Below are 23,698 nucleotides of genomic sequence, written 5' to 3'. Positions count from 1 at the left end.
ATACTTCTTCCAAGCAGGCAAAACATTTCTCCTACAAAATCTCCCAGTCCTCAAAACTTCCCGTTTGCTCTGTGTTTACAGGATGTCTAGGAAGTGACTGGCACCTTGTTTGCTGTCGTGTAACCCTTCCCCGTGTAGCTCGGAGCTAAGCTCGCCGCCCCACAGGTTACAGCTCAGCACATTGGCATACTCGCCTTGACAGAACCACAGGAGCAGCTTGTCAAGTGTTTCTACAAAGCACGAGACACAAGCAGAGAGAAGTGTTAAGAAAACTGTGGCTTAATTAATTGAAGCTTGCACCTCTCCCCCTTTCCCTGAAGTGAGACTTTGCAGATCCGTAACCTGCCAGATCGGCTGTTAATGTACCCAGAGTGGGGCTGGTGGCACATCACGGCTCCACTGCCTTTTTTTTTTTTTTTAATCTGGCATGGAGCTGGAAGAAGAAATAGCCCTGCTTAGAGGAATGATGAAACTCAGCCCATATATCTATTATAATAGGAACAAATGGGAATTTTGGTCCCACAGGAACACCAGAGCAGTGAAACAAGAGTTGGTAGAAACCGCCTAAGAAAGGCACATGGAAACTGCAGCTCCGTGGCTGAAATGAGTCTGCACCATCCATCCAGCCTGGACCCTTCCCAATGACTACAGCATCCTCCTGCATCCCAGGGCTACCAAATCTTTCCCCAAGGCAAGCTTCACAGCATGGGGTAGAGCCAGGGACACGAGTGGGCTTCTGGGATCAACTAAGCCAGCACCAGCATCTGCCCCCCCCCCCCCCCCCCCGGGTGCTAGGTTGAGCAGAGCACGGTGAATGCCTGCCGAAACTCCCAGTGCATCTCCAAGCACTCACCAGCAGTTCATGCCGTTCCCATCACTTGCACGGCCACGCTATAAATCAACCGAGACAGGCAATTAGGGATCTATATTAAGGACCTTATAAATATATATTGTGTAGCAGCCTGGAACATTCAGGCCGTCTGGCTGCTTGATGGACTGAGTCGTCTCAAGACCTACAGTGGCCAAGGTGTCCCAGATGGGTCGGGGGGGTGGGCCTGGCAGAGTCCGACAAAAATTTGTCTTTTTCTACCTCAGCTGCAAAGTGCTGAACTTCACCTTGGCAGAAAACACAACTTCCACTAATTCCACTGTAATTGGTTTCAAACTGGTCTTAATTAAAACCGGTGCGGACTCGCTTAACTCCATTTAAACCAAATTTAAATAAGATTGGACCAGAATCGATTCCTTTCCGAAGCAAGCTAAAGCTGGGTAAGCTGTTTAGAGTATCCACAAGGGTATTTGTGGTGGTTTAGCTAAAATGATTTACCGCAATCCCTAATTGAAGCAATTTCAGCTCGGATATAGGGAGGGCAAGCTAAGAGCCGTTGGGATCAAGCATCCTTCCCACCCGAGTGCCTTTCCTGGGGCATCACATTTCCAGCTCAGCCCAGAGAAGGATCTCCCTTGGCTCCTCCGGGAGCAGTCGGGATAAACCCAGTGACAGCCAGAACTGGTCCATGAGCCTTCAGCCTCCGCGGGGCTCGGCTTGAGCGCTGGCGGCGTGGGAGGTGCTGCCAGATGGTGTTCTGTGAAACCCCGGGCGGCGACGTGGGAATCTGCGTGGCGTCTCCCCCTCGGCAGCCTTCCCCAGGATGTTTTGAATTTCAGCTTTTGCAAACACGGAGCGGTGAAGCCTCACAGAGCAGGATAAAAATAGATCCGTAAAAAAGGCAAATCCTCCACCATCCCCCCCTCCCAAAAACCCAGTGCGGGGCATAGCTGGAAACAGATGCAAACGTGTCGGCAGATCAGCTGGGCTCTGCAAAACCTCCGCTCTCCCTTTTCCAGAGCACAGGATGCTGCTGAGGAAATAAACCCACCAAAATTCTGGACTGCACGGCTGTAGGCTGTGCTGAGCCTGCTTTTGCAGGGCTGCCTGTGCACATGGATGCTTCTCCCCTTCCTACCTGGCTAAAGAGCCATGGGTTTGCAATTCCTGAGACTTCAGCATCTCACCAGAAAGGGGGTGCCCAGACGGGCCAGGGTATGCATTTTGATGCTAAATGAGGCTTTCGCTGCACTGATCCTCTGGACCTCCCCAGTCCCACTCAGAGTCTGTGCTTGTGCCCGCCTTAGAGGAAGGCACCAGGCACTGATAATGCCGACGGGTTTCCTAGGAAGGAAACTACTGGCTCGTTTTTCTTTGTTAGAGTAAATCAATAAGCAAAAATGCAGCAAGGGTATAGCTTAGACAATGTACAGGAGAAGAAAATACCCAGCAGAGCTCCAAAATGGCAGTGGTTAAGCTTCGTGGTGAGCTTGGAGTGCACTGAGGCTACTGCACAGAAAGGCAAAGCATTCGGAAGATAACCTGCAAGCAGGAACGAGCAGCAATAGGCTTTGCCAGGCCATTTCTGCACCAATATTCATTTTGCTGGTTTAATCTTTTTCATCTCATTCCTCACTCCACCCTTCAAACTCCTTGCAACATCTTGGGGAAACTGAGGCAGTCCAGCAAAGTAACTACACAGGGGGTGCTTGGCTAGGAGTGATCTTACCTACACCATCAACTTCTCCTGCGTCAACCCTACAGACCAGTAATTCCAGCTTTTATTCAGGAATCCCCAACCTTTCTGGCCAGCCACGTCCTATAACCACCTCTGGGGGATCAATACCTGAAGGCATGCCAGGAGAGTTACGGCTACAGTCTGGATGGTCTCTCCTGGGGTTTTCCACGGCATCCCAGCACCACCATTGCAGAGCATCCAGGAAAAGAAACAAATCATTCTTTTCTTCTAATTATCCTCCTCTCCAAGAGGCAGAAGAGAGTTTTTGAAAGTCAACCCTCCTGAACAGCTCTCCATCACAGTGGGGAGGAGATGGCAGAGCCACCGACCATCAGGAAACAGAGTGCTGAGCTCAGAGCACTCAGGAGCAACAGGTCTCTCCTTTTTTGCCTGCCTGGCTCCTCCACTCCCTGCTGTTGCACTCCTCGTTCTGTGAAAGCTGTTGGAAACGGGCTCCTTTGAGAGCAAGCGGTCTACGGTGAGGTGTTGGCTGTCTCCATGCCTTTTGTGGAGAGGATGAGTAAGGAGGGGTTTCACTTTTATCCTCCACTACCATTGCAAATGCCAGTTGAGCAAAGCTGAGCCATCTGACAAAGGGTCACCTTTTCTTTCCTACCTTTCATGGACGCCCTGCGCCCTACAGACTCTTGCCTGGTGTTTTCAGAGGTTGTCTTAACATTTTCCAGACCATCTGGAGGTCGGTCCTCGTTCTATGCTGCCACCTCTGCAGATCTGTGATTACACAAATGAAGCAATATACAATGTAAAGGGAGTGGTTTGGCTCACTAAGAACAAAATCCCTCAAAAATATGTCAATAGAAAACCCCTATCATGGAACATCTCAAGGTCGATCCAGGCTCTGGAGTGACACGTGCTCTCCAGTGGGGATACAGCAAGTCTGAACTCAACAGACCAAGTTTCTGAGGGACTTCTAGCAGCCTCCTCTGGAGTAATCCACCGACTCCTGGGATATCCACGGACTGCTGGTGGAAACCAATGACCTTGGGCATGTTAGCACATCCACCTATGGAGTTAGCCTCCTGGTAAACACCCTATAGCGTGAGGTGCTCAGAGGGTACACCACTGTCGCCGCCACCTCCGGCAGGAAGCCAGGCAGGAGAGACCGGACCAAGCTGGAGAAAAAAGTGCCTCTTGCAAAACAAAGGGTTGTAACCACTTCTCCTTACAAAGCTGCAGAGAAAGGAAGGAAGAGATGTGTACAAGAGCTACCCTGTTAAGGCAACAGATGGTATCGGCATCCTTTTGGAGGGTGCTTTCTCTTCCCATTCAGAGCAGAGCAGGAGACTAGGCTGGAGGACTTTCACCTACACTATCATAAAATGGTTTGGGTTGGAAGGGACCTTTAAAGGCCACTGAGTCCAACCCCCCTGCAGTGAGAAGGGACATCTTTAGCTGGATCAGGTTGCTCAGAGCCCTGTCCAACCTGACCTTGAACATTTCCAGGGATGAGGCATCTATCACCTCTCTGGGCAGCCTGTGCCAGTGTTTCACCACCCTCAGTGTAAAAAACGTCTTCCTTATACCTAGTCTGAATCTACCCTCTTTTAGTTTAAAACCATTACCCTTCATCCTATCACAACAGGCCCTGCTAAAAAGTCTGTCCCCATCTATAAGCCCCCTTTAAGTACTGTAAGACTGCCGTAAGGTCTCTCTGGAGCCTTCTCTTCTCCAGGCTGAACAACCCCAACTCTCTCAGCCATGGGAGATGCTCCATCCCTCTGATCACCTTCGTGGTCTCCTCTGGACCCGCTCCAACAGGTCCATGTCTTTCTTGCACTGAGGACTCCAGAGCTGGATGCAGCACTGCAGGTGAGGTCTCACCAGAGCGGAGTAGGGGGTAGAAAATCACCTCCATCAACCTGCTGGCCTTAGTGACAACCACTCTTGGGTCACCTGCTACTGATCCCAACTTCTACATGGCTGGCAAAACACTCTCAGAGTAAAACAGGCAGCTGGATTCCCATTGTACAAACTTGACAGGTGCTTGCACCATCACTCCAAGGAGCTTGGAGCTCCTGGGCACAGCCCTGCAGCTTGTCTCTGAAAAGTGGGCAGAAGATAGCTGAAGAGAGACTCATGGAGGTCAGCAGCCAGCCACCCTCTCCCAGGGCAGCCGGAGCAGGTTGGGAGGAGAGATGACGGGTCTCCCAGGCGGTGCTGGGCTGGCCCCAGCTCATTGTGTTTGGAGAAGGCGTCGAGGGCAGCTGACCTTACGTAACGGGAGAACAAAGCGGCTAAATAAAAACTGGAGCTGGGAACGGGCTGCGGAAGTGGGACACAGCTTTCCTGACTAATCAACCAGCATCTGAAGGAAACCGAACTCAATGGCAGGGAAACAACTGCATAAACACATCCCGAGGGAAGAAAAGGAGCGAGAGGAAGTGGGGGGAAGACCACGGGGGCACTGGCCCCTTTCACCTCCTCTCCTGCCCTCGCTGCTCGGGTGGTAAGGCCTGGAGCACTGAGACAGAGAGTGCAGCGTGGAAACCTGCCGCGAGCTCAAGAGTTTCAAGGGGTGTCCATGCTTGTTTACCTGCAAAGCCCCCAACTGCACACTTGGATGGACCTCAGAGGTAGGAGAGAAGCGGACCCGAGATGGCTCAGCAGCTCTCCTCCCACTGCCAGCTCCGATGGCATCTCAGCCTAAACCGAGATGAAGGGAACAGAGAGATTTAACCCTGGGGAGAAGTGCTGGCACCCTGCAGCCTCCCCTCCAATGGTACAAGAACGTCCTACTGCCAATAAAGCACTGTCCAAACCAAGGTGTGCTAGCTGAAAAGGTGGGCTTGGGGAACACTCCCATACATCCCAGTACAACACCAGTGGTCCCAGAAAGGAGTACACCATCTCTTCAGTGCCAGCACCTCGTGATTTTTGCCTGGAAAGGGCTGTACTTGCAAACGCATCAGGCTGCAGGGCAGAGTTTGGGTTCTCTCACTCTCACTGTACATCACCATCCCGGGACCATGCACATATGTAGGGATTTCCACTAGTCACCCTCCTGGTCCAAAAAAAAGCCCCCTCCAAACAACCTGCCAACAAAAAGAGTCTTTTCCAAGAGCCTCTGCTTTTCCAGGCGTAATCCAGGAGGGTCCTAGCCCAGCTGTGACCCCTCAATTTCCCTGGGAGCCAGAGCCCAGCAGCGGATCCAGTCTCAGCCCTGGGTGGTCAGAGCCAGACAGGACAGGGGCCATATTAAACGTCCGAGGCCAATGAACCAGCTCCTCTTCCCCTCCCCAAAAACATCTGCCTTTGGGTGAAAGCCAACAACTGCAAAGCTCAGCCCCCAAATAAATTTCCAAAGAAACAATTTTCTGGTGCATTACAAGGAAGAGGAAAGTAGGTGAGGAAGCCAGAACCTGTTAGGACCTGCATGGGGGCAAGTTGCCCCATACTGGGGCAATGGGAGCTTTGGCTCCAGCAGGTCTGCTCAACATGGGGACAGACAGACGCTTTTCAAATGTTACACTTGAATAAGCGAAGCCAAGTTGCTCTTCCAGATAGCTAACAGGGGCCACGGCAGCCGTTAGGATCCACGCCATCCAGCCTGCTATTTTTAGATCATCCACAAGGAAGGAAACCTCAGACAACCATCAGCATGAACTGAACTGCAGCTCTTCAGCTGCTTGGCCAGCGCCGCAGGAACTGCTCCACCCAGGCAGTCTCACTTCTGACACCGAGAGGATGGATGAGACTTGCAAAGGGCTTGGGGAGGTCGCCAGCATTGCAGCCCCCACCCCTCCACCACAGAGCTAAAGCTGCCAGCATGAAACAGGTAGATCTGCAAAAAACCCCAAACCCTCAACCCACCCCAAATAACACAAGACCTGGTTGCTGGTACGGACATTTTCTAAAGCCAGGGAGGGGTGAGTGATCCAAGATTTTCAGAGAAAACAAAAGCCTGGAGAGCGGAAAGCGAAGCCTCCCTCTCCGGTGGTGGTTTTGCAAGGCCCCGTGGCCATGCTCTGCGCAGGCAGAGGCAGCTTTGGCTCCCTGCTCGGGTTGCAATCCAAAGCTGCCGTGAAACGTGCTTTTGGCTGGGACGACCTGGCCTGGGGAGTACAACAGGGAGGCCCTTAAATAGCAGCAGCGGAGGAGAAGGGGCAGCCAAGCAACTGCAAAGGATGAGCCACACACAAGGGAACGCAGAAAAATCTTCCTGATGTGCCGTGATAATTCACAAAAGGCTGTTTTTTTTATTCTTCAGGTCCCTAGAAAATAGGCTGTCCTGCCGGACACTCAGAGCACCATAGCAGCTCATAGTCAATGTGGGCAGCCTTGATCAGGCAACATGGGCACAGACAGAACCCTCTGCAGATCCATCTATGTTTTGGACACCTGGGCTTGCAGCTAGCATCCCATCCTGAACCCATTTTAGGGCTCTAAGGGCTTTTTCAAGCAAAGAAGAGGCTGGCACCCAAGGTCCCATAAAAAAACAGGACAATAATGACCTCCCTCTACACTGGCCTATGCAGCATCCTGCTGCTAAACAGAGTCCTAAACCCCCAAAATGTGAGCTAGAGGAAAGAGAAATAAAAATAAAAGCAGCGTCCTGGTCAGCACCATGGCAGACTTCATCCCCAAGAGATCCAAGTGGGGATGGATATATTGATTTATGACTACAAGAAAGGCTTCTCCTTCTGCCTGAGCAAATCTGACCGGTGCTACAGAGCATCGAGTGAGCCCAGGGAGTGGGCAGGCACGGAGCTGCGGCACTCACCAGAGGAGCTCAGCTGGCCAGCCCTGGCTGGGACGTGAAGCTCCACTGGGCTGGATCGCACATCAGAGCCATCGGAAAGACCGTGACCCTCCGTCTGTCCCGCTGGGGAAGAAGCGATCTCGGCCAGCACTTCCAGGTCCTTCAGGATAACCTGCAGAGAGAGGGACACCATGGGGTGAGGATGCACAGGGGCGGTTCCTTTCCAAACCCATGGCCAGAGACAGTGAGATGGGAAGCAAATCCCAGGGCATCAAGAAAGGTGCAGGGGAAATAGGGCTACCTAGGGAGTTCAAAGTGGAAATTTCAAATGATTGCAGAGGGGAAGGGGCAGGAAAGAGAAAAGGGGAGAAAAAAAATCCCAAACATTTTCTGCCCTTCAAGGAAGCAGGTGAAACTAAACCAAATTTACACAGTCAGCAGCAGGGCTTGCTTCTCCCTCTTCCCACTTTGGGGAGGTCTGGGTTTTGCTTCCCTGCTCCCCTTCATAACCACAGATCTGGGACAACGCCAACAAGAGCATGGGGATGCTCTCAGGGGCAAACACCAGCCTGCCTCCCTGCCTCCCTGCCTCACCCTGTTCAGGGCAGCACCCCAGAGCAGGCTTGGCTGCCTGCACTTAGGATGTCGAAGCAGAGCTGCCATCCGGATTTCATAGTTCTTTCCTTCCAGAAATTGCCAAATTAGTCTATATATAGCATTTCTGGAGAAGTTATTACAGGGTGAGTTGTTGGGTTTTTTTCATCCTCAACCCTTCTCATGTCTCAGGCTATTTTGGGTCCCCCTTCATTCAAATGTCCTTGGGTCGAGATGTTTCATGAGCCGTCCCTGATGCTCAGAGGACAGTAGGGCTGTGCCGAGCAGAAAGGCTGCCAAAAACGGCCGATTGCCACATCTAACCCAGCAGCATCCAGCATAGCACATCCCTGACCATCCCTTGCCCACCAGCACAGCATCTCAGGCTTTCCACGTGTCCTCACAAGGCACCTTTTCAAGGAGCTGAAGTTATATGGGAGTTTCAGTTTCCGAGCTACCAAAAAAACCCCTTAGCCCCGAAAAAAGCCAATTACATCTTTTTTGATCATGCAGAACTTGAAAATATGACCCCTGAAAATCAGAAAGATTTTTTCTGGGTTCTTCTGTTGCAGATATCTTAAGTTGGTTTTGTTTGTTTGTTTGTTTCTGGTTTGGCTGGGTTTTTGTTTTTTGTTTTTTGTTTTGTTTTGGTTTTTTTTTTTGTAATTAGGGCCGACTTTCAAGCCCCCAGCAGCCTTTGAACAGGCAGCAAGGTGTCCAGGCTTCAGTGCAGAGCTGGCCATGGGGAAGCAGCCTGCTGTGGGCGCCACGAGGCTTGAGCATGCTTGGGAAGACCCTTTGCCTATAAATATGATTAAGTCCTGGCCCATAGCTCCCTCAGAGATGAAAAAAACCATAGATAACAACAACTCAAGCAATGAAGAGCAATGATGCTGCTGTCCCTGAAGGATATGGCAGCTCCATGATGCTGTCAAGGATGAGACCTCATTGCCATCATGGGACATGACTGCCAGTGTTCATCCTCTTCCAGGGAAGCCATGTTATGGTCCTTAGCATAGGAAAGTCTTTGTTTCTCCATCTCTGCCTGGCTCTGCAGGGCTTTCAAGCATCGGTGGCTCAGACAAAGCAATGCTGATGGCATCTCCTTTCAAGTGGAGGATGCCTCTGAGCAGAACTCACACACCTGGTCTCCTGAAGCCCTATGCAGATTCTCTGGTGGCTAATCACACAGCTCAGCTGAGCCCGCAGCCTTCGGGGAAGGCACTAATTTGGGTCTCAAGCTCTCACAGCTCGGGAAATAACACCCATGGAGGTTTCCAAGTTTCATTGTCTTTGAAACTGGCAAAGAGACTCAGGGCTTGGCTACTGGGGCTAGCAGGCAGGTGAGAGCTGGGACTCTCATTCACGCTACCGACTTTGCCAAACCCAACATAACCAGGAGCCAAGGCCACACGTGGCTGATGCACGGCACAACCCAGCCAGTTGCAGTTGCCACCCTGCCGCATTCACTGCTGTCCCTATCTCCTCATCCAGCCCAGCACTTGGGTTATCATCCAGCAGCTCCTGCAGCATCAGGAAACAGGACCAAGACCCTGGGCTGGGCAGAAATCAGCCCTGCTGCCTTCAAAAGCATTTAGAGATGTGTCTTATACTGTGAGATCAGATTATCAATCCAACCTCCCAGAGCCACGTGCTGAGCTCCATCTCTGAGATGCTGCTTGGGCTGAGGATGCTATGAGGGCGGCCTGGGGAGCAGTGGCCAGCAGCACTGAGGGCATGGTTGGATGTCTTGAGCTTTAGAGAGGTTAAGGGGCTTTCCTCCAAGCCAGCTGTGTAGGTCATGGACAGGGGGTGGAAAAAACCAGCACAGGTTGGGTTTTACAATTTAAAAACATGGAGGAAGTATGAACCAAGAAGGACAGGTGCGTGAACACCTGGAGAAAGAGGACAAGGAAGAGCAGGTGACCATGAGAACCCGGGGTTTTCCAGCCACGGGGAAGAGGCAAGGAGCTCCGGCTCCTGCTGCTTCTTCCCTGCACACTCTGGAGAGGGTTCCCAGCCAGGGACAGAGGAACGCCAGGAGTGCTTGGTATGCGCTGCACATCCCTGTGCTAAGCAAAGCTGGAGCCAGCGGCTGGCTTTGTGTGAGCAAGGAGGCTGTAAGAAAGCAATATCCTGCCATTGCCATGGCAACGGGCCGGCTGCACCAGGAGCAAGCCGGTCCCATCCATCAGGAGCTGAGCAGCCATCGGACCCGACAGCATCAGCAGCACAAGGGCCGGAGCCATTCCCAGCTGCTAGGCGAGGGCGTGATCCCAATGGCCAGCCCAAATGATGTTTTCCTGGCCCAGAATGGATTTCCACGAAGGTTTCCCAGTGGTGATGAGATGTAGGGTGGTGTGCCCCTGCTCCGGGCGACCGTGAACTGGAAGGAGCAGGGGAAGCAGCATCATGATGGATGGGGAGACCCAGCCAATGTCACGAGCTGTTCCCAGCGTCCCTCTTCCCTGAGGACGAAGAGCAGCATGGAGAGGAGCGAGCTCTTTGCATGGAGCAGGTTATCAGACTGTTATAAACAAGCAGCTATTTCTCCTCCCTGGGAATAGGCATGATTTCTCCTGTATTGCCTCCAGAACACAGATTTTGAGGGCACACAAAACTGTCAGTCTCTCTGGCTTCTCCAGATCTAGGTCAGGTTAATTTGCTGCTTGTTCTGGTTGAACGGAGCAGAGACCAGCTCTGCCAGCGGCAGTGCAGGGGAAGCGCAGCCCCGGAATGGCGTGTGCCGGATGGGATGCACCTCCCGCATGCAAAGCATCACCTTCATGCTCTTGTGCAGGGGAATTTGCCTCTGGCCAAAACACTGGGCTGGCCCCAGCACGTTGCAGAGGAAGAGCAGGTGACCCCAAATACGCTGCAGACCTCTGAGGGAGTGAGACTTAGCACCCTGCAGCACATTCTGACTACCACGACAGGCTGCAGTAGCAGCTCCTGGGGCACATATGATGGCAAGGACAGGGACCGAGCTCCTGAAGATGCTGTCCTTGCTGGTATTTATGGAAAAGCTTGGAAAAAAAAAAGTGAAAAGATTAAAATGCCTGCACGCAGCAGGGACGTGCTCACGGGCGGCCTCGGATGTCCCAGAGGGTGGATATTCCCTGGGCAATGAAATAGGGCACATAACATCATGGACAAGGTTATTCTTGCCAAGGAGAAGATGGGAATTCAGCTGAAGGAAGATGCTACCAAGACAGAAAACAAGAAGGCAAAGCATTTCTTCAAGGGGGAACCAAGATCAGGGAGGCTGTGGAAAACCCTGTGGCATTACCAGGACTGGCAAGGCAGTGGGGGTGGAGGAGCAACCCAGTGGGGACCAGGAAAACCAAGGATGCTGCTGGGTGCTTCCTCCTGCTCCACCGCTCGAATGCAGCCCCTCGCTGCTGCAGCCTGCACCGAGGCTTCCCTGGAGGGCTTAATTTATTTTGTTTTATTTCTTTTTTTTCCTCCCTCTAAACCTTTTAGCTGTAGCCAGGGAAGGGGAGGCGAGCACAGGCAGGCAGTCCCGGAGCCAAGGGCGGCCAGCAGCGATGCTGGCTGAGCCCCAGACACACACGGTGTGAAAAGCAAACTTGCATCCCCCCTCCGTCTCCACTGGCTTTAAAGACAGAAAAAGAAAAGAAAACCCACCATTAATCTTCCCACACCAATTTAATCGGACCTCTTTTCAGGTCCCCGGCACAGCAACTTTTATCTTCTGATCTTGCCAAGACCTTTTTTTTCCCCCCTTTACAGCCACCAGATTTCAGCCTGTGGCCGGGAGGGGATGGGGAGCAGAGGGAAGGCAGCAGGGCTGGGGGCTTCTCCTCTCCTCCCCAGTGCAAATCCTGCCAGGCCGTGCTAACGCAGGCTCAGAGCATCAGTAAATACAGCAGGCAGTGAGGGGGTCACTTGGCAATACGGCCATAACCATCTGAAACCAAGCTGCAACCTGAAACTCCCCTGTCCTCCCTCCTGCTTTTGCAAATCCCCCATTTGTCCCTGCTGCGGGTGTGCGAGGACCAGGCATGCAGCACCCTGAACAGCAGGAGAATGAGCACTGTCACAGCTCAGAGCACCTCTTTAAATGTGTTTAATTACTGTATGGGGAGCTTAACGCACCACCTGATGCCAAGGAGGTATTTCTTCACGCATTAAAGGGCAGGGAAGGAGGCAGGACAGGTCCAGCCCACGAGATGGGGCTGGAGGCAGCTGGAGTTGCCTAGGAGCACCCCTGCGGGCCACACTGTGGGGGCTGGATGCCTGCAACCCCTTCACATTCAGCAGCCAGAGTCCCAGGAGGTTATGATAGGCCAAGGGTTTGCTTTTATTTGCTACCCTGTCTCCCATCCAGCACCTCCCTCTGCACCCCGGAGAGCCAGGCACCCAAAGCCAAGCTCACCAAATCCCACATCCTACATCTGGACCCACCCTGAGCCAGCTGCTTGGGACAGGGACTGCCCCTCCTCTGCAGCAGACAGGTTTTCTGTGGTTTTCATCTGCTCCATTATTTCACTCAGGAACGCTACAAGCACCACCTTGAGCTCAGACTGCCAGTTTAGCACTAGTTGTTTGGTCTATGCATAAACTGTACACGCACACGTATACACAAGTCACGCAATTATGGTCCAGAACTGGTGCTGAGCCAAGAAGCTCCCTGTGGATTGTGCTCCTCACAAGAAACTTCCTATTCCTGCACAATGCAGCGCATGGATTATCTTTCAACCCAGTGCCCTTGCAATGCCTTGAGTCCTTGGAGAAAGCATCACCCCACCCTGATTTAAGACTTCTGTTACAGGCTGCTTCCACATATGGCAAGCTGGGCTGACCACACTTTCCACCATCCAACTGAAATGATATACTTCTCTATATACCCCACCATTTAAGTCCTAAGCTCACCCTCAGTGGAACTTCCCTTTTGAAAACGAGTAGCCTCCCTGCTTCACTACCTTGAAGCTTTGAGTCTCTATCCAGAGAAGCTTTACCACCAAAAAACCCCCCTAAAATAAAAGCCACGCACACATACATTACAGTTATCCTCTTCACAGTCTTTAGTTTATACCCTCTGCTTTGCATGGGGTCACAGTATTTCAGCCTTGGCGAATTAAAGGCCGTAAGCTGGAGCACAATGGCTCTAAAACCAACAGAGCAAAGCTCCAAACCAAACCACACTAAGACAGCTATTCGCTTTGGCACAAGCTTTTGTTCAGCTTCATTGTACTGGGAATCGGGCGTGATGGGAGAAGTTTGCCAGGATTTAGCGCGACAGCACAGCTCAGGGAGCATGCCAGAGACCTGGGCTTCGAAACCCTGCAGTGCTGCAGCAGGACACGCAGGAGGGGTGTAGGGGTTAACAGCAAAGGAGAGAGATGAATACCAGCATAACTACCATACCTGGGGTTCCTCCTCTTCTAGTTTAATAATGAAAACCCAAGAGAGAGGCAAAATGCTTCAGCTTGACATGGAGAAGATGGCTTGAAGGCCATGCAGATGTTCCTCATTACCTCCACAGCCAGTGGTAGCCCAGGCTCAGCTAACTCTCCCTAGGTAAGGGTACCAATTCTTGTCCAGTGTCAGGAGGAGACTTCTAAGGATACTCAAGGAGATATGGCTGCAAACAGCAAGCTAAGAAATCACTTGGATCTTCTGCTGTATTCATAGTCTTCCCTGGCCACTGTATAAACACAGGTTTTCACATTTGCAGAGCTGAGAGAAAGCTGCAGTCTATCCTGCTTCACATCAGACACCAACTCCACCTTGCGTGTCATTCCTGCATGAGTCAGACAAAAGTCCCAGCGCAACTTCCAACCCCCAGTGAGATTAAGAGGAGCAGATAAGCAAACAGGAACACATTCAGCCGTAAAGAAGGAACTCCATTCTAGAGCCGGAGGAAGGAAAACAAAGCAAGAAAGAAAATCAGCAGCGTCACCGCTTTACAGTTCTCTCAGAAATGCCCTCACCACATGTTGTGTCCACCTGAAGTCAGCATCTGGGTCCAGCTGGGAAGGACCCAGGGAACTGAACAGCTACATCAGAAGCTGCCTTTGGACCAGTAGCTTGCAGAGGCAGAAACCCGAATAACATGTCTTCTTTTCAGTAGCGCCCACTGGCAGCGCTGCTTTTAACCTGCGGGTGGAAAGGTCCAACCCACTGCTCCCAAAGAGGATTTCGGCTTTGACTTTTCACCTTTTCTAACACCAGTTCTTCAACTAGGTGCCAGGGCTGCGAAACTTGCACCAACCAAAGGAGCAGCTTGTCCAGAAAAAAATCACTCTCAGCAGGATCCTCTTAGTCTTGGAGCTGTAAGGAAGTTTTTAAGCACATCAAATTTTAACCAAGGCTTTTAAAGATTGCCTTCAAAACCAGGTCTCAAATACAGGATGTAGCATCTCCCTGCCGGGGAAGCACGGGAACCAGCACGACGTGACGCAGTGCAGCAGTACAGCATCTGACAGCCAGGAACCCTGTATCCTGACTTGTCTACATATCAAAGGGAACTGCTTGCTTCAGCTTTGCTCCAACTTCTCTGCTCTGCCTTTGTGAATCTTAACTAGGTCTCTTGACCATTTCTTTACTGGTGCAGGAGAACTGAGTAGGAAGGGGAACAGGAGAGAAGACAGAGATGACTCAGGACGCCACAGATGCCTCACGAGATACTGGCCCATGTTCAGCACGGTGGAGGTGGTGCAACACCTTGTGCTACTCAAATGATAAAAACAGGCGTGACAACTTATAGGGCATGGATCCAGCTCCAGCCAGCGTGAGTCTCCTTTGCTTTGGGCAAGTGCACAGAGAGACTCGGAGCAGCTCAGACCTTAAAAATAAGGTGCCTGAGCATGGTCTTGCAGTCTGATGCAAAGCCCTGACTAGCACTGACCCTCCAAAGCCAGATTCTCCTTTGGTGACGAGCTAGCGAGAAACAACTGCTCCAGGACAGCTTCAGAGCACATCAGGAGAGCGACAGCTAGCCTCCAAACCAGACACAAGGGCCAGGGGATCCACAGGCACTGCAAAAGGATGTTCAACCTTGCTGGGAAGAAAGATGGCACCGGCACTGCTGCTCACCCAGGTTCCCTTGGGGAGGGTAGTGTTGCAGGATGAAAACAGCAAAAAAACCCCCACCCAAACTCCTGAAGATGTGTGTACACCTTGTGCTACACCATACAATGTGCGGAGCCCCATCTGGAAAGGGGAGGGAGATGCTTCCTCACCAGAGAGCTGACAGCTTAGACCCCACACTAACCCAGTGATCCCCAGCCCGTTAGCCAAGAGCTTCTGGGGATCCCCAATCTGCTCCAGGATAATGCAAACATGCACACAAATACTGTACTGAGCAGGGAGTGATGACTAAGAGAGTGCCCCACATCCCCTTTTCTAATAGGCATTGACATTGCAGGTTAGCTAGCTCAATCTGTCCTCATTGTTTCGAGAAATGCCTGGCTCAAAACCCCCCTACTATTTCGGTCATTTCTATTTCCTCTGCATAGAGCAGCAAAGGTGGTTGGGAGCCAGCTGAGCAGTGGTGTTTAGTGGATTGACTCGTCTATGGATTTCCTCAAAAAAAAAACCCCTCCAAACATTTAAATAAATAGAAGACAGGATTAAATAAATCAGCTTAAAATTACTTTTGAGCCGTTCCCAGTTATGTCACATGGAGGAAATGCATCACCAGGGTCCTTTCTTCACTGCTTTTTTCAAATATTAATAAGCAGTGTAATTGCAACATGACTCACTGCAATCTCCTGCCAAGCTGGAGAGACTATCTGCAAGATGCAGGCTTTCTAGAGCGTTGCAAAGGCAGATGTGTGCTTGGGGACTCTTTTGGAAAGGTTTGCATCGTAAACAGCAGGGTATGGAAAATGGCCAGGCAGTCGCTTGCCTTTGCAAGTCATTCCTTCGCTTGCCTCTTTTAACAATCCCCTTGCACATGGGATTTATTGCGGGGTTGGGGTTTGATGCCCTGAGCACGTAAAGGCAAAGCAGGGACCGTGTGATTTTTATTCCACGAGGAAAGTCTGGGCTGAGAAACCAGCCAGGATCATTCGCAACTCTGGGCAAGAGGTATCCAGCTGACGGCAGAAGCGCTACCCGTGCCTGGGCCAGCTGTGTGACGAGGCTGCCAGCCTCCCACCTAAGCACTAGAAATGCTCCAGGGTGCAATGGAGACGAGGAGAAGACAACAAAGATGCCAAAACTGCAATGACTGGAACCAGAGAAGAGGAGCGAGGAAGACAGACAAGGAAACGAGAAAACAGCACAGCACCTCAGGAAGGGAGCAGCCCAGGGAGATGAAGAGCACTGCACTGGGAGGACAAGGTGCAGGCAGGAGAGTGAAGACAGAGCAAGCTGGCTCAGTCATTGCTGCCTGATTTTCTTTGCTCACTTTCAAGCTGTGAGATTCCCAGCCAACCTGTTGTCATCGGGCATCTACCAGGCAGTGCTGACACTCCCCTGCCAGCGGTGGGCGCTGCTTAACTGCCTCACAACTTGGATTTTTCACTGCTGGCCAGACACAATCCCCCTCACATCTCTGGACAGCTGTTGCAAGGCACCTGAATTCCTGCTCACCAAGGATCTGACCACAACACAGCCCCATGGGCAAGACATCAGCTCTGGGACCTGATACCCCAGCTGTCTTCCCAGGCAGGCAAAAAGGATTTTTAGGAGTTAGCTTTGAAGGATCAACTCTCAGAGGTGGAGAAGAAGGTTTATACAGACAGAGGGTCCCAAACACAGCAGCCTAACCATGACGCCTGGACTTCCAGCCGGGCAGCTACCTGCAGGCTCTGCATTGAGTCTTCTTCAGTTTAGCCAACATTGTTAAACTCCTCACTGCCAACACTAGCCAAGCCTCACAAAATCCCCCAGTTCAACCCAAAAAATCCAAAGCCCTGCTAGATGTGGAGACAGTAAGCTTTCAGGAGGACCTCTGCAGCAGCTGCAGCACTTACCTCATCCGACTCATCTGAGAGGGTCCGCAGCAAAATAGGGAAGAGGCTGTCTGTGTGTCGGAACATCTAGAATGAGAAAAATGAAGGGCATCAGTCCTGCAGGCCTGGGCACCCCCTGCCACAGGACCCCTCACCCTGGGGGAGGCTGCCAAAAGCTTCACCAACATTTTCCACCTGAGCTGGAGAGCTCTTCTCCCTTAAGCTACTAGATATCCAGCAGCCAAAGCCTTCTCAGAAAAGGCAGGTGGACACGTGGTTGCAATGCTGCCAAGATAATTATAGCCAATTCAAAGGCAAGGAGTAGGCTGGGAGCAGACAAGCTCAGTCCCATGGAGGAAGCAGTAGGTTCACGTGCTGATTCCCTGACCTACCTTACGAGGAGTCTTGATGTACAAGTGGTAGAGCCATTTCAGGACTGCAATTCTGGTCATCATCCCAATGGATGTGTCATGAAGGTGGCAGTCCAGCACCTGGACTATTCCATCGAGGTTCAGGGTCACCTGGATCCTCTCGGAGCTGTGCAGAAAGGAGAGAGGCTGGTTCAGTGCTGTAATGTCCAACTCACTCCTCCCATGGCAGAGAGGTCTACAACACACCAGAGGCTGCATCAAACATCTCGGCTCAAACCCCAAGAAACCCCAACTGTACCCTCGGCCTGTTCCTGTCTCATTCATCCTGACCATCCACATTTCTTATTCTGTGCATCCAGATCTGCTCATAGCAATCCCAACAACTGTGCTCATGTCTTCAATAGTTATGACAGCCAGGAAGCAAGCTCCAGGCTTGCAAGCCTATGGGGTCATTGCTGGGCATGGTGAGGTTTGCCCATGCGGCATAGGTAGCTTCTGACTAACATCACAAGATGGGGAAGCACAATGAGAGAGACAGCAACACACCAAAACCTTGCTTTGGAAACAACAGAAATCTTCCAGGCTTCAAGGTTTAGCACTTTCCCAAAACAGCCAGTAGCTATGCACAACAAGACACCATGCCAAACGAATCCAGTACCATGGCTGTGTTGAGAAACTGTTCCGTATCGCAGTCACCAGCTTTGGGGTTCAAAGGCTAGAGATCCATAAAACACTCAGAATCCAACTCAAGTTTGACCAGCTCAAACATATCCAGAGAAAATCAACCTCAGACTCCACTAGTTGGAGCCACCTAACCAGGTGAGGACATCCAGTTTCTGCTAATCCCAGCAGACTTGTGCTGAGGACTGCAGATGGTGCTCTGGCTGGCAATGGTTTTGGGACGCAGCTCTCTGCTACAAGGCTGCCGTGAGAATGTCATCTTGTTTCCCAAAAGCCACCCCAAAAGATCAACGTTAACTCTTGGTCATCAACAGGGGATGAAAGCAAACAAATCCCTTAGCTCACCAGGACATTGCCTCTTTTATAACGCAGACAGCCTGCAGACCCTTAGCCCTTACTATGGTGAAAAACTCCCCAGTTTTTCCCCAAATAGTTGGGACAGGAGAACCCAAAGTGGAAGAGGTCATGTTACGGCATTTTTTGTGATCCTGAAGTCTACCTCATAGTTTCCCACCTCTTCAACAGCAAGGATGTGGGAAGTACCTGTTGCAGGAGACAAGTTTAAGAAGAGATGGTTGGACCTGAGATGGTTGAAGCAGACCTCCAAGAGGTAGCTGCTCTGAAGAGCTAAGTCACTCCTGTCCTACCCAAGCTACTGAATTATTCAAGGCTGGATCAGACTCTTGTCGATTTTTCTAGTGTGCGCAGAGCTGCCCTGCATCTCGTTTGATAAGAAATCCTGAGGGGCAGATTTCTCATGGTATAATTTGTAAGTAGAGCTGCGGCTTAATAGGATTTGATCTTCCTCAGGACACATGTTGTAAGGGCAAGACGAGAAGGCTGCAGCCCCTCACAGCCCTGCAGATATCCAACTGCTTGATCTGCCTCACGTAAGAGATGCTGGGGGCTGCAAATTGCATTTTGAGTTGAACTAAGTTTCGCTTTGATGTTGCAAACAACCGCCGAGGGCCAAAGGCTCAGGCGGGCAGAACAGATGGGAAGGAGGGACCCAGAGCACAGGGAGTTTGGGAGAGGAGATGTCCAAGGCAGCATCATCCCAGGCAACGTAAGCCAGCCTGAACCAGCCCTGTATCTGATTTTCCTGCAAAACCAGCTCCTATTGCAGTGGCGCAGCCTGCCACCCAGCTGGCACAGGGCTTCCGATGGAAGAAGAGCACAAATCCCCAACCCAATTCCATCTCTACACCAGAATATGCATCACCTGTGCAGCATGGGGAAAAATCCTCAGGGTATTGCGTGTTTTCAGAGGGAAGCAGCTGAGAGGATGGCATAGAGAAGCGGTGCGTGAAGCCAGCTGGTTCAGAGGTGGCCTTGGTGCTGCCACATCCACCAGCTCCACACTGCCATGAGGCAGGCAGGGAGGACACGGGGTGGTATTGTTAGAGGAGAATGCTGAACTGCTCCCAGCACAGCAACAAGGCATTTCCAGCCTGGTTTGTGCCAAAGTTGCTCGTGAAAACCCCTTCCTCAGTGATGCAGCACCCACACGGGAGTGGGCTGTGGGCAGCTCAAGTCAAAATCCACCTGAGCTGACCTCAGGATGTGGCTGGCAGCACCGGGCTCACCTCGCCAGACTGTAGCCATGCCATGTACTACCGACCTGCGGCTCCACTGTGCTCAGCTCCTGCCCAAACGGATGGCAACTGGGCAAATCTCCTTGCCAGTTATCCTCTCCCTGCATCTGCCAAGAGAAACCTTTTAGGGGGGTTGCTGGCAGAGAAGCAGCTTGTTTACTCAGCACAAAACAGGGCATCATCCAGAAAGGCAAGAGGTCTGATAAACATGTGAAATTGGGCTAAAAATCTCCCACTGACCTTGCTCCTCTGCCTCTGAGATGGAGTGGCACAAGATTCCCATGGGCTGCTGCCTTTCCAGGGGGGAAGGTAGCAGCCAAGCACGGTGAGCACTGCCACAGCTCTGGAACGGGCTCACAGCTTGCTCTGGCCCTCCTTAATCCCCAGGCAGCGTGGAGCGGGAGCAGCAATAATGGCATTGCATTAATGCGATCCTCCGGGCCTGCCACGCTGGCTCCCAGCGCCGGCATCTGCAGCAGGGCAGATGTCAGATGCAATCGCTTCCATCTAACCCACTACCCCAGATTCTCCTCTGGAGGATGAACGTGGCCCTGGCACCGCCTCCGTGGTTTGCCTGTAATGGTGAGAACATGTTTTTAGGGTGAACTGGGCAACAATGGGAGATCTACCAAGCTCTTGCCTCCAGATACTGGTACACTTTGCTCAAGCTGAGTGGTGGGGCAGGATATGCACCCCCCCAGCATGTCCCCCATCTTAGAAAGCATCCTCCAGCACAGGAACAGAGCTCACCTTCCCACTGTGTTCAACCCACAGCGATGTTTTTCACGCCATGTCCCTTACCAACTAATTTTCTCGTTTCTCCTGTCTTCAAGGGCTTTTGCCATCTCTCTTCTCAGCAGTCGTCTTTTCTCTGCCAATGCCTGAGCTGTCATCTCCCTCCTGGCCTCCTGCCTGGCCCAGCTGCTTTCCTGACCCCATTTTCAGACAAGGTTAAGGCTTAGGCCAGGCTCTAGCCTTTAAGTGGCCTTGCCAAGGGTGGAAATACCCAGGTTCTTTCATTGGGGTCCAAGTCACAAGGGCAGCTCCCATACGGGCTGGCAGCTGTGCTGCTCAACGGGCTTGAGCCAGCGGCCAGGAGGTAAATAGCTCCTCTCTGCTATCAGTCCCACAGGCTGTCGCTTTCTTGTCCTCCATCGCTCTCATTTCGGCACTCTTGGCTTCCTTCTGCTTACTGCGGTTTCCAAGTACTGGAAGCACCTGCAGCACCAGTGCAAGCTGATCTCCCAGGGAAGTGATGAGGCTAAGGTCTAGGCAGAGGCATCCAGTCCAGCGAGCTGTAGATCACCACTGCAAAGGCTGGGGCAGTGTGACTGAGGTCCCCCTCCAGCTCTCCACCCGGCAGCACAGCAGGAGCTGTGAAGGGAACCCATCTCCTCGCTCCAGGCTGGAGAAGAGGGCCAGGAGGAGCCTCTTCAAGAGGACACCCTGGACCTGAAAGCTGCAGCAAGGCAGACTCCACCAGACAAGCTGTGGGAGAACACGACTCCAAGGCAGGCTTGGTGCATGGGCTCAAAGCAAGCCATCGTGCTGCCTTCGTCCAACCATCTCCTGGGTGCTGCAGGGCACCCAGCACCATCCCTACCCTCCATCCAAGTGCTCACCACCTCGATGAGCTCCCCATATTGGCTGCACCCCCAAGGCGTACCGGGCTTTGGGCAAGGGGCTATGGCAACTTCCAGAGACAAGCAGCAGCAGCAATTCGAGCTTTGTGCTAAACCCTAACTACCACGTTTAAAAGTGCAGCTTAAATGCTGCCTTGGGCAGTTTAGCCACGTGGCAGCCGTTTGCCCTTTCTCCAGAGTAGCTTTACGTGTCCATGTGTTGCTGAACACCACCCAAAACAAGAAGCCTTCCTCACATCAGGAAAGACCACAAAGACTCTTCTGGAGCCCCCATACTCCTTATCTAATTGGGTGAGGGATCATGGTCCCATCACCCTTGTCCAGCTGCCATGCATATAACCCAGGCAGCCCTGCTGACCACGGCCAGACGTGCCTGACCATCCGCCCGGCAGTATGGTTCGGCAGTTGTCTCAAACCGTCCAGGTCTTGCACTGAAACACCGATGCAGTTACAAGAGCTTAAAAGGCACTTTCCAGCTGTTTTGGTCCAGTGACGCAGGACAGACATCTGCATCTTCTCGTGCAGCAGCTCAGACTGACGGAAGGAAGCCCAGGCTCTGCTCCAGCAGCCACGCTTCCTGATCCAGGCTCACACCAGCGATTGCAGCATCGGCAGGGTCAGCTAGGCCACGGGAAGGCTCCAGCGCCTCTGAAACACAGTTTTGGTCCACTTCCAATGATGGGTTTTGCAGAAGATGGAAGCGAGGACCCCCCACCTGCATGGGGAACCCCAAAGCCCCTCCAGCCCTGTGCAGCCAGGCTCTCCCAGGAGCCAGTTTCTATCTTGGCACAGATATGGTCCCCATTTCCCAGCATACGCCTCCAAGTGAAGCTGGCAATTACCCTGGAAGCATTTTGGATTGCCAACGGAATGCTTTAGGAGCAGGAGGGATGCATGTGTCAGTTTGCGGCCACAGGAACGTGCCCAGCATCCATCTATCGAACATTCAGAACTCGTCATCTTCTTGGATGGCATCTTCATGGAAGACGTCCCTCTGCAGACACCAAGCCGTGAGCTCCTCCGCCCCTGCTGACCGATGTCCTCCTCCTTTTGCCGCCACTGCAGCGCTATCCCTCTGCAGACAACCATGCAGGGAGGGCAGGAAAAGGGGGCGTGAGAGCTGGACGCCTGGCGCTGGGCCATGCTCCTTCACTCGCTCGCCAGAGGAGACTGGGGGAAGCGGGAGGGGGAACGAACAAAAACACAAGCGAAGAGTGACTTCATCTTAAAAGGCAGCTGCAAATTTCCTCCGTTTGCAGGCTTTCCAGCTTTTCAAAGCAACGCAACAGTTTCCTGTGGTCCTGTCTTGACACCCAGTGGGCATTCAGCATGCAGGCAGCTGCCTGCTCCCTGGTGTGAGTTACGACTGCAACTCGCTCCAGGTGCCAGCTCTCGCCTTCCCCTGGCTCCAGGGCTAAGCCAGACAGCCTGAGCAATAGATGGAGCACTGGGCAGATGTCCAGGGCTCCTGTTGGCCACGTACAGTCCCCAACCCCATGCCAGTCCCCCACAACATGTACCACCGCAAAAATCTGCCAGGGCCTGATGCTGGCCAGCAGACAGGTCACACAGGATGGGAAAATGGGCTTCAGGGCAGGTAAACCCTAGGATAAAACCTGGAGTCTCCTGTTTAAAAGGGCTTAGGAAGGTTCAAGAACAAGTCCCTCTGTAAAACCAGGTCTCGTCTCCTGTCTCGGATAGTTTTCCCTGGTGCTTGGGGAGCCGGCAGACCGCTTCAGCTCGGGCAGCTGTTCTCCTCCTGGCTCTTGGTGACAGTATGACCATGTCACTCCAGCTCTCGCTGCTTCTGTCCCTCTTTGCTCTTCACTCCCTCTCTCCCCCAGGGAGAAGCTCTTCAGCACAAAGCTGCAGTTATCACTTGTCCTCCTGGACTTAGCACCTCTCCTTTTCCTTCCCCTTCCCAATTTCAGCACATCCACTTCTGCACCCACTAAACTTTAAGGGCTGAGCAGGGCCAGGATGCAGGAATCACAGGAAAGCTGGGGAAAACCATTTAACAGTCATAAAACAAAATCTAAGCGCAAATGAAAAGACCTGTACTTTCAAGAGAGGAAAAAATCAAGGGCATCAATAAGACAAGGGAGTTGCTGGGCTTTGCAGGAGTGCAAAAAAGGAATGGAGGGTACAGACCACCAGCCTAAAAAGCTGACACTTGCATTGCTCTGGGATGTGTTATGATGGGCGTTAAGCATCAGCCTTGCTGGCAGGATGCAGCCAGACTAATGCATCCTATTTTGGGGACCTCCACAACAAATGAATACGCACATCAGCACAATAAAAGTGTCGGAAATCACTACCTCCGAGTAGAGGGACTGCAGACAGCAGGAGGAAAGGAAAAATGCACTGTAAGAGCAGATGGATTTGTCCTCAGATTCACTGACAACTGGGTGGGAAGAAAGGTATTTGCAAGAGAGGTGATTTAGATGAGATATTGGGAGAAATCATGCTGGGCATGGAGCTGCTCTCTGCAGGCACAGGGCTGACTTATGCCACGCAAGGCTGGCAGGGGGACAGGCTGGCAGCAAATGCTGCTGAGACCCCTCGCCCCTCTGGCAGCTGAAGCTGGACAGCGTGGCCCC

At 52.2% G+C, this 23,698-nt stretch overlaps 1 protein-coding gene across 1 annotated transcript in view; it reads right to left on the bottom strand.

Annotated features, from left to right (window-relative positions):
- Nucleotides 1-23,698, bottom strand: part of VAC14 (VAC14 component of PIKFYVE complex) — a 64,291-nt gene that overhangs the window by 26,159 nt on the left and 14,434 nt on the right. Inside the window, exons 11-13 of the mRNA XM_086469559.1 lie at nt 17,201-17,345; nt 16,830-16,895; nt 7,309-7,459 (exon numbers count right to left, since the gene is read on the bottom strand). Of these exons, the coding sequence (XP_086325685.1) occupies nt 7,309-7,459; nt 16,830-16,895; nt 17,201-17,345 (362 nt within the window). The remainder of the gene's footprint in view (nt 1-7,308; nt 7,460-16,829; nt 16,896-17,200; nt 17,346-23,698) is intronic.

The sequence above is a fragment of the Leptosomus discolor genome, chromosome 8, assembly GCF_034619465.1.
Source record: "Leptosomus discolor isolate bLepDis1 chromosome 8, bLepDis1.hap2, whole genome shotgun sequence".
Lineage (NCBI taxonomy): Eukaryota > Metazoa > Chordata > Aves > Leptosomiformes > Leptosomidae > Leptosomus > Leptosomus discolor.
Note: the sequence above shows the minus strand (reverse complement) of the source record. Positions and strands in the feature narration are given on the sequence as shown.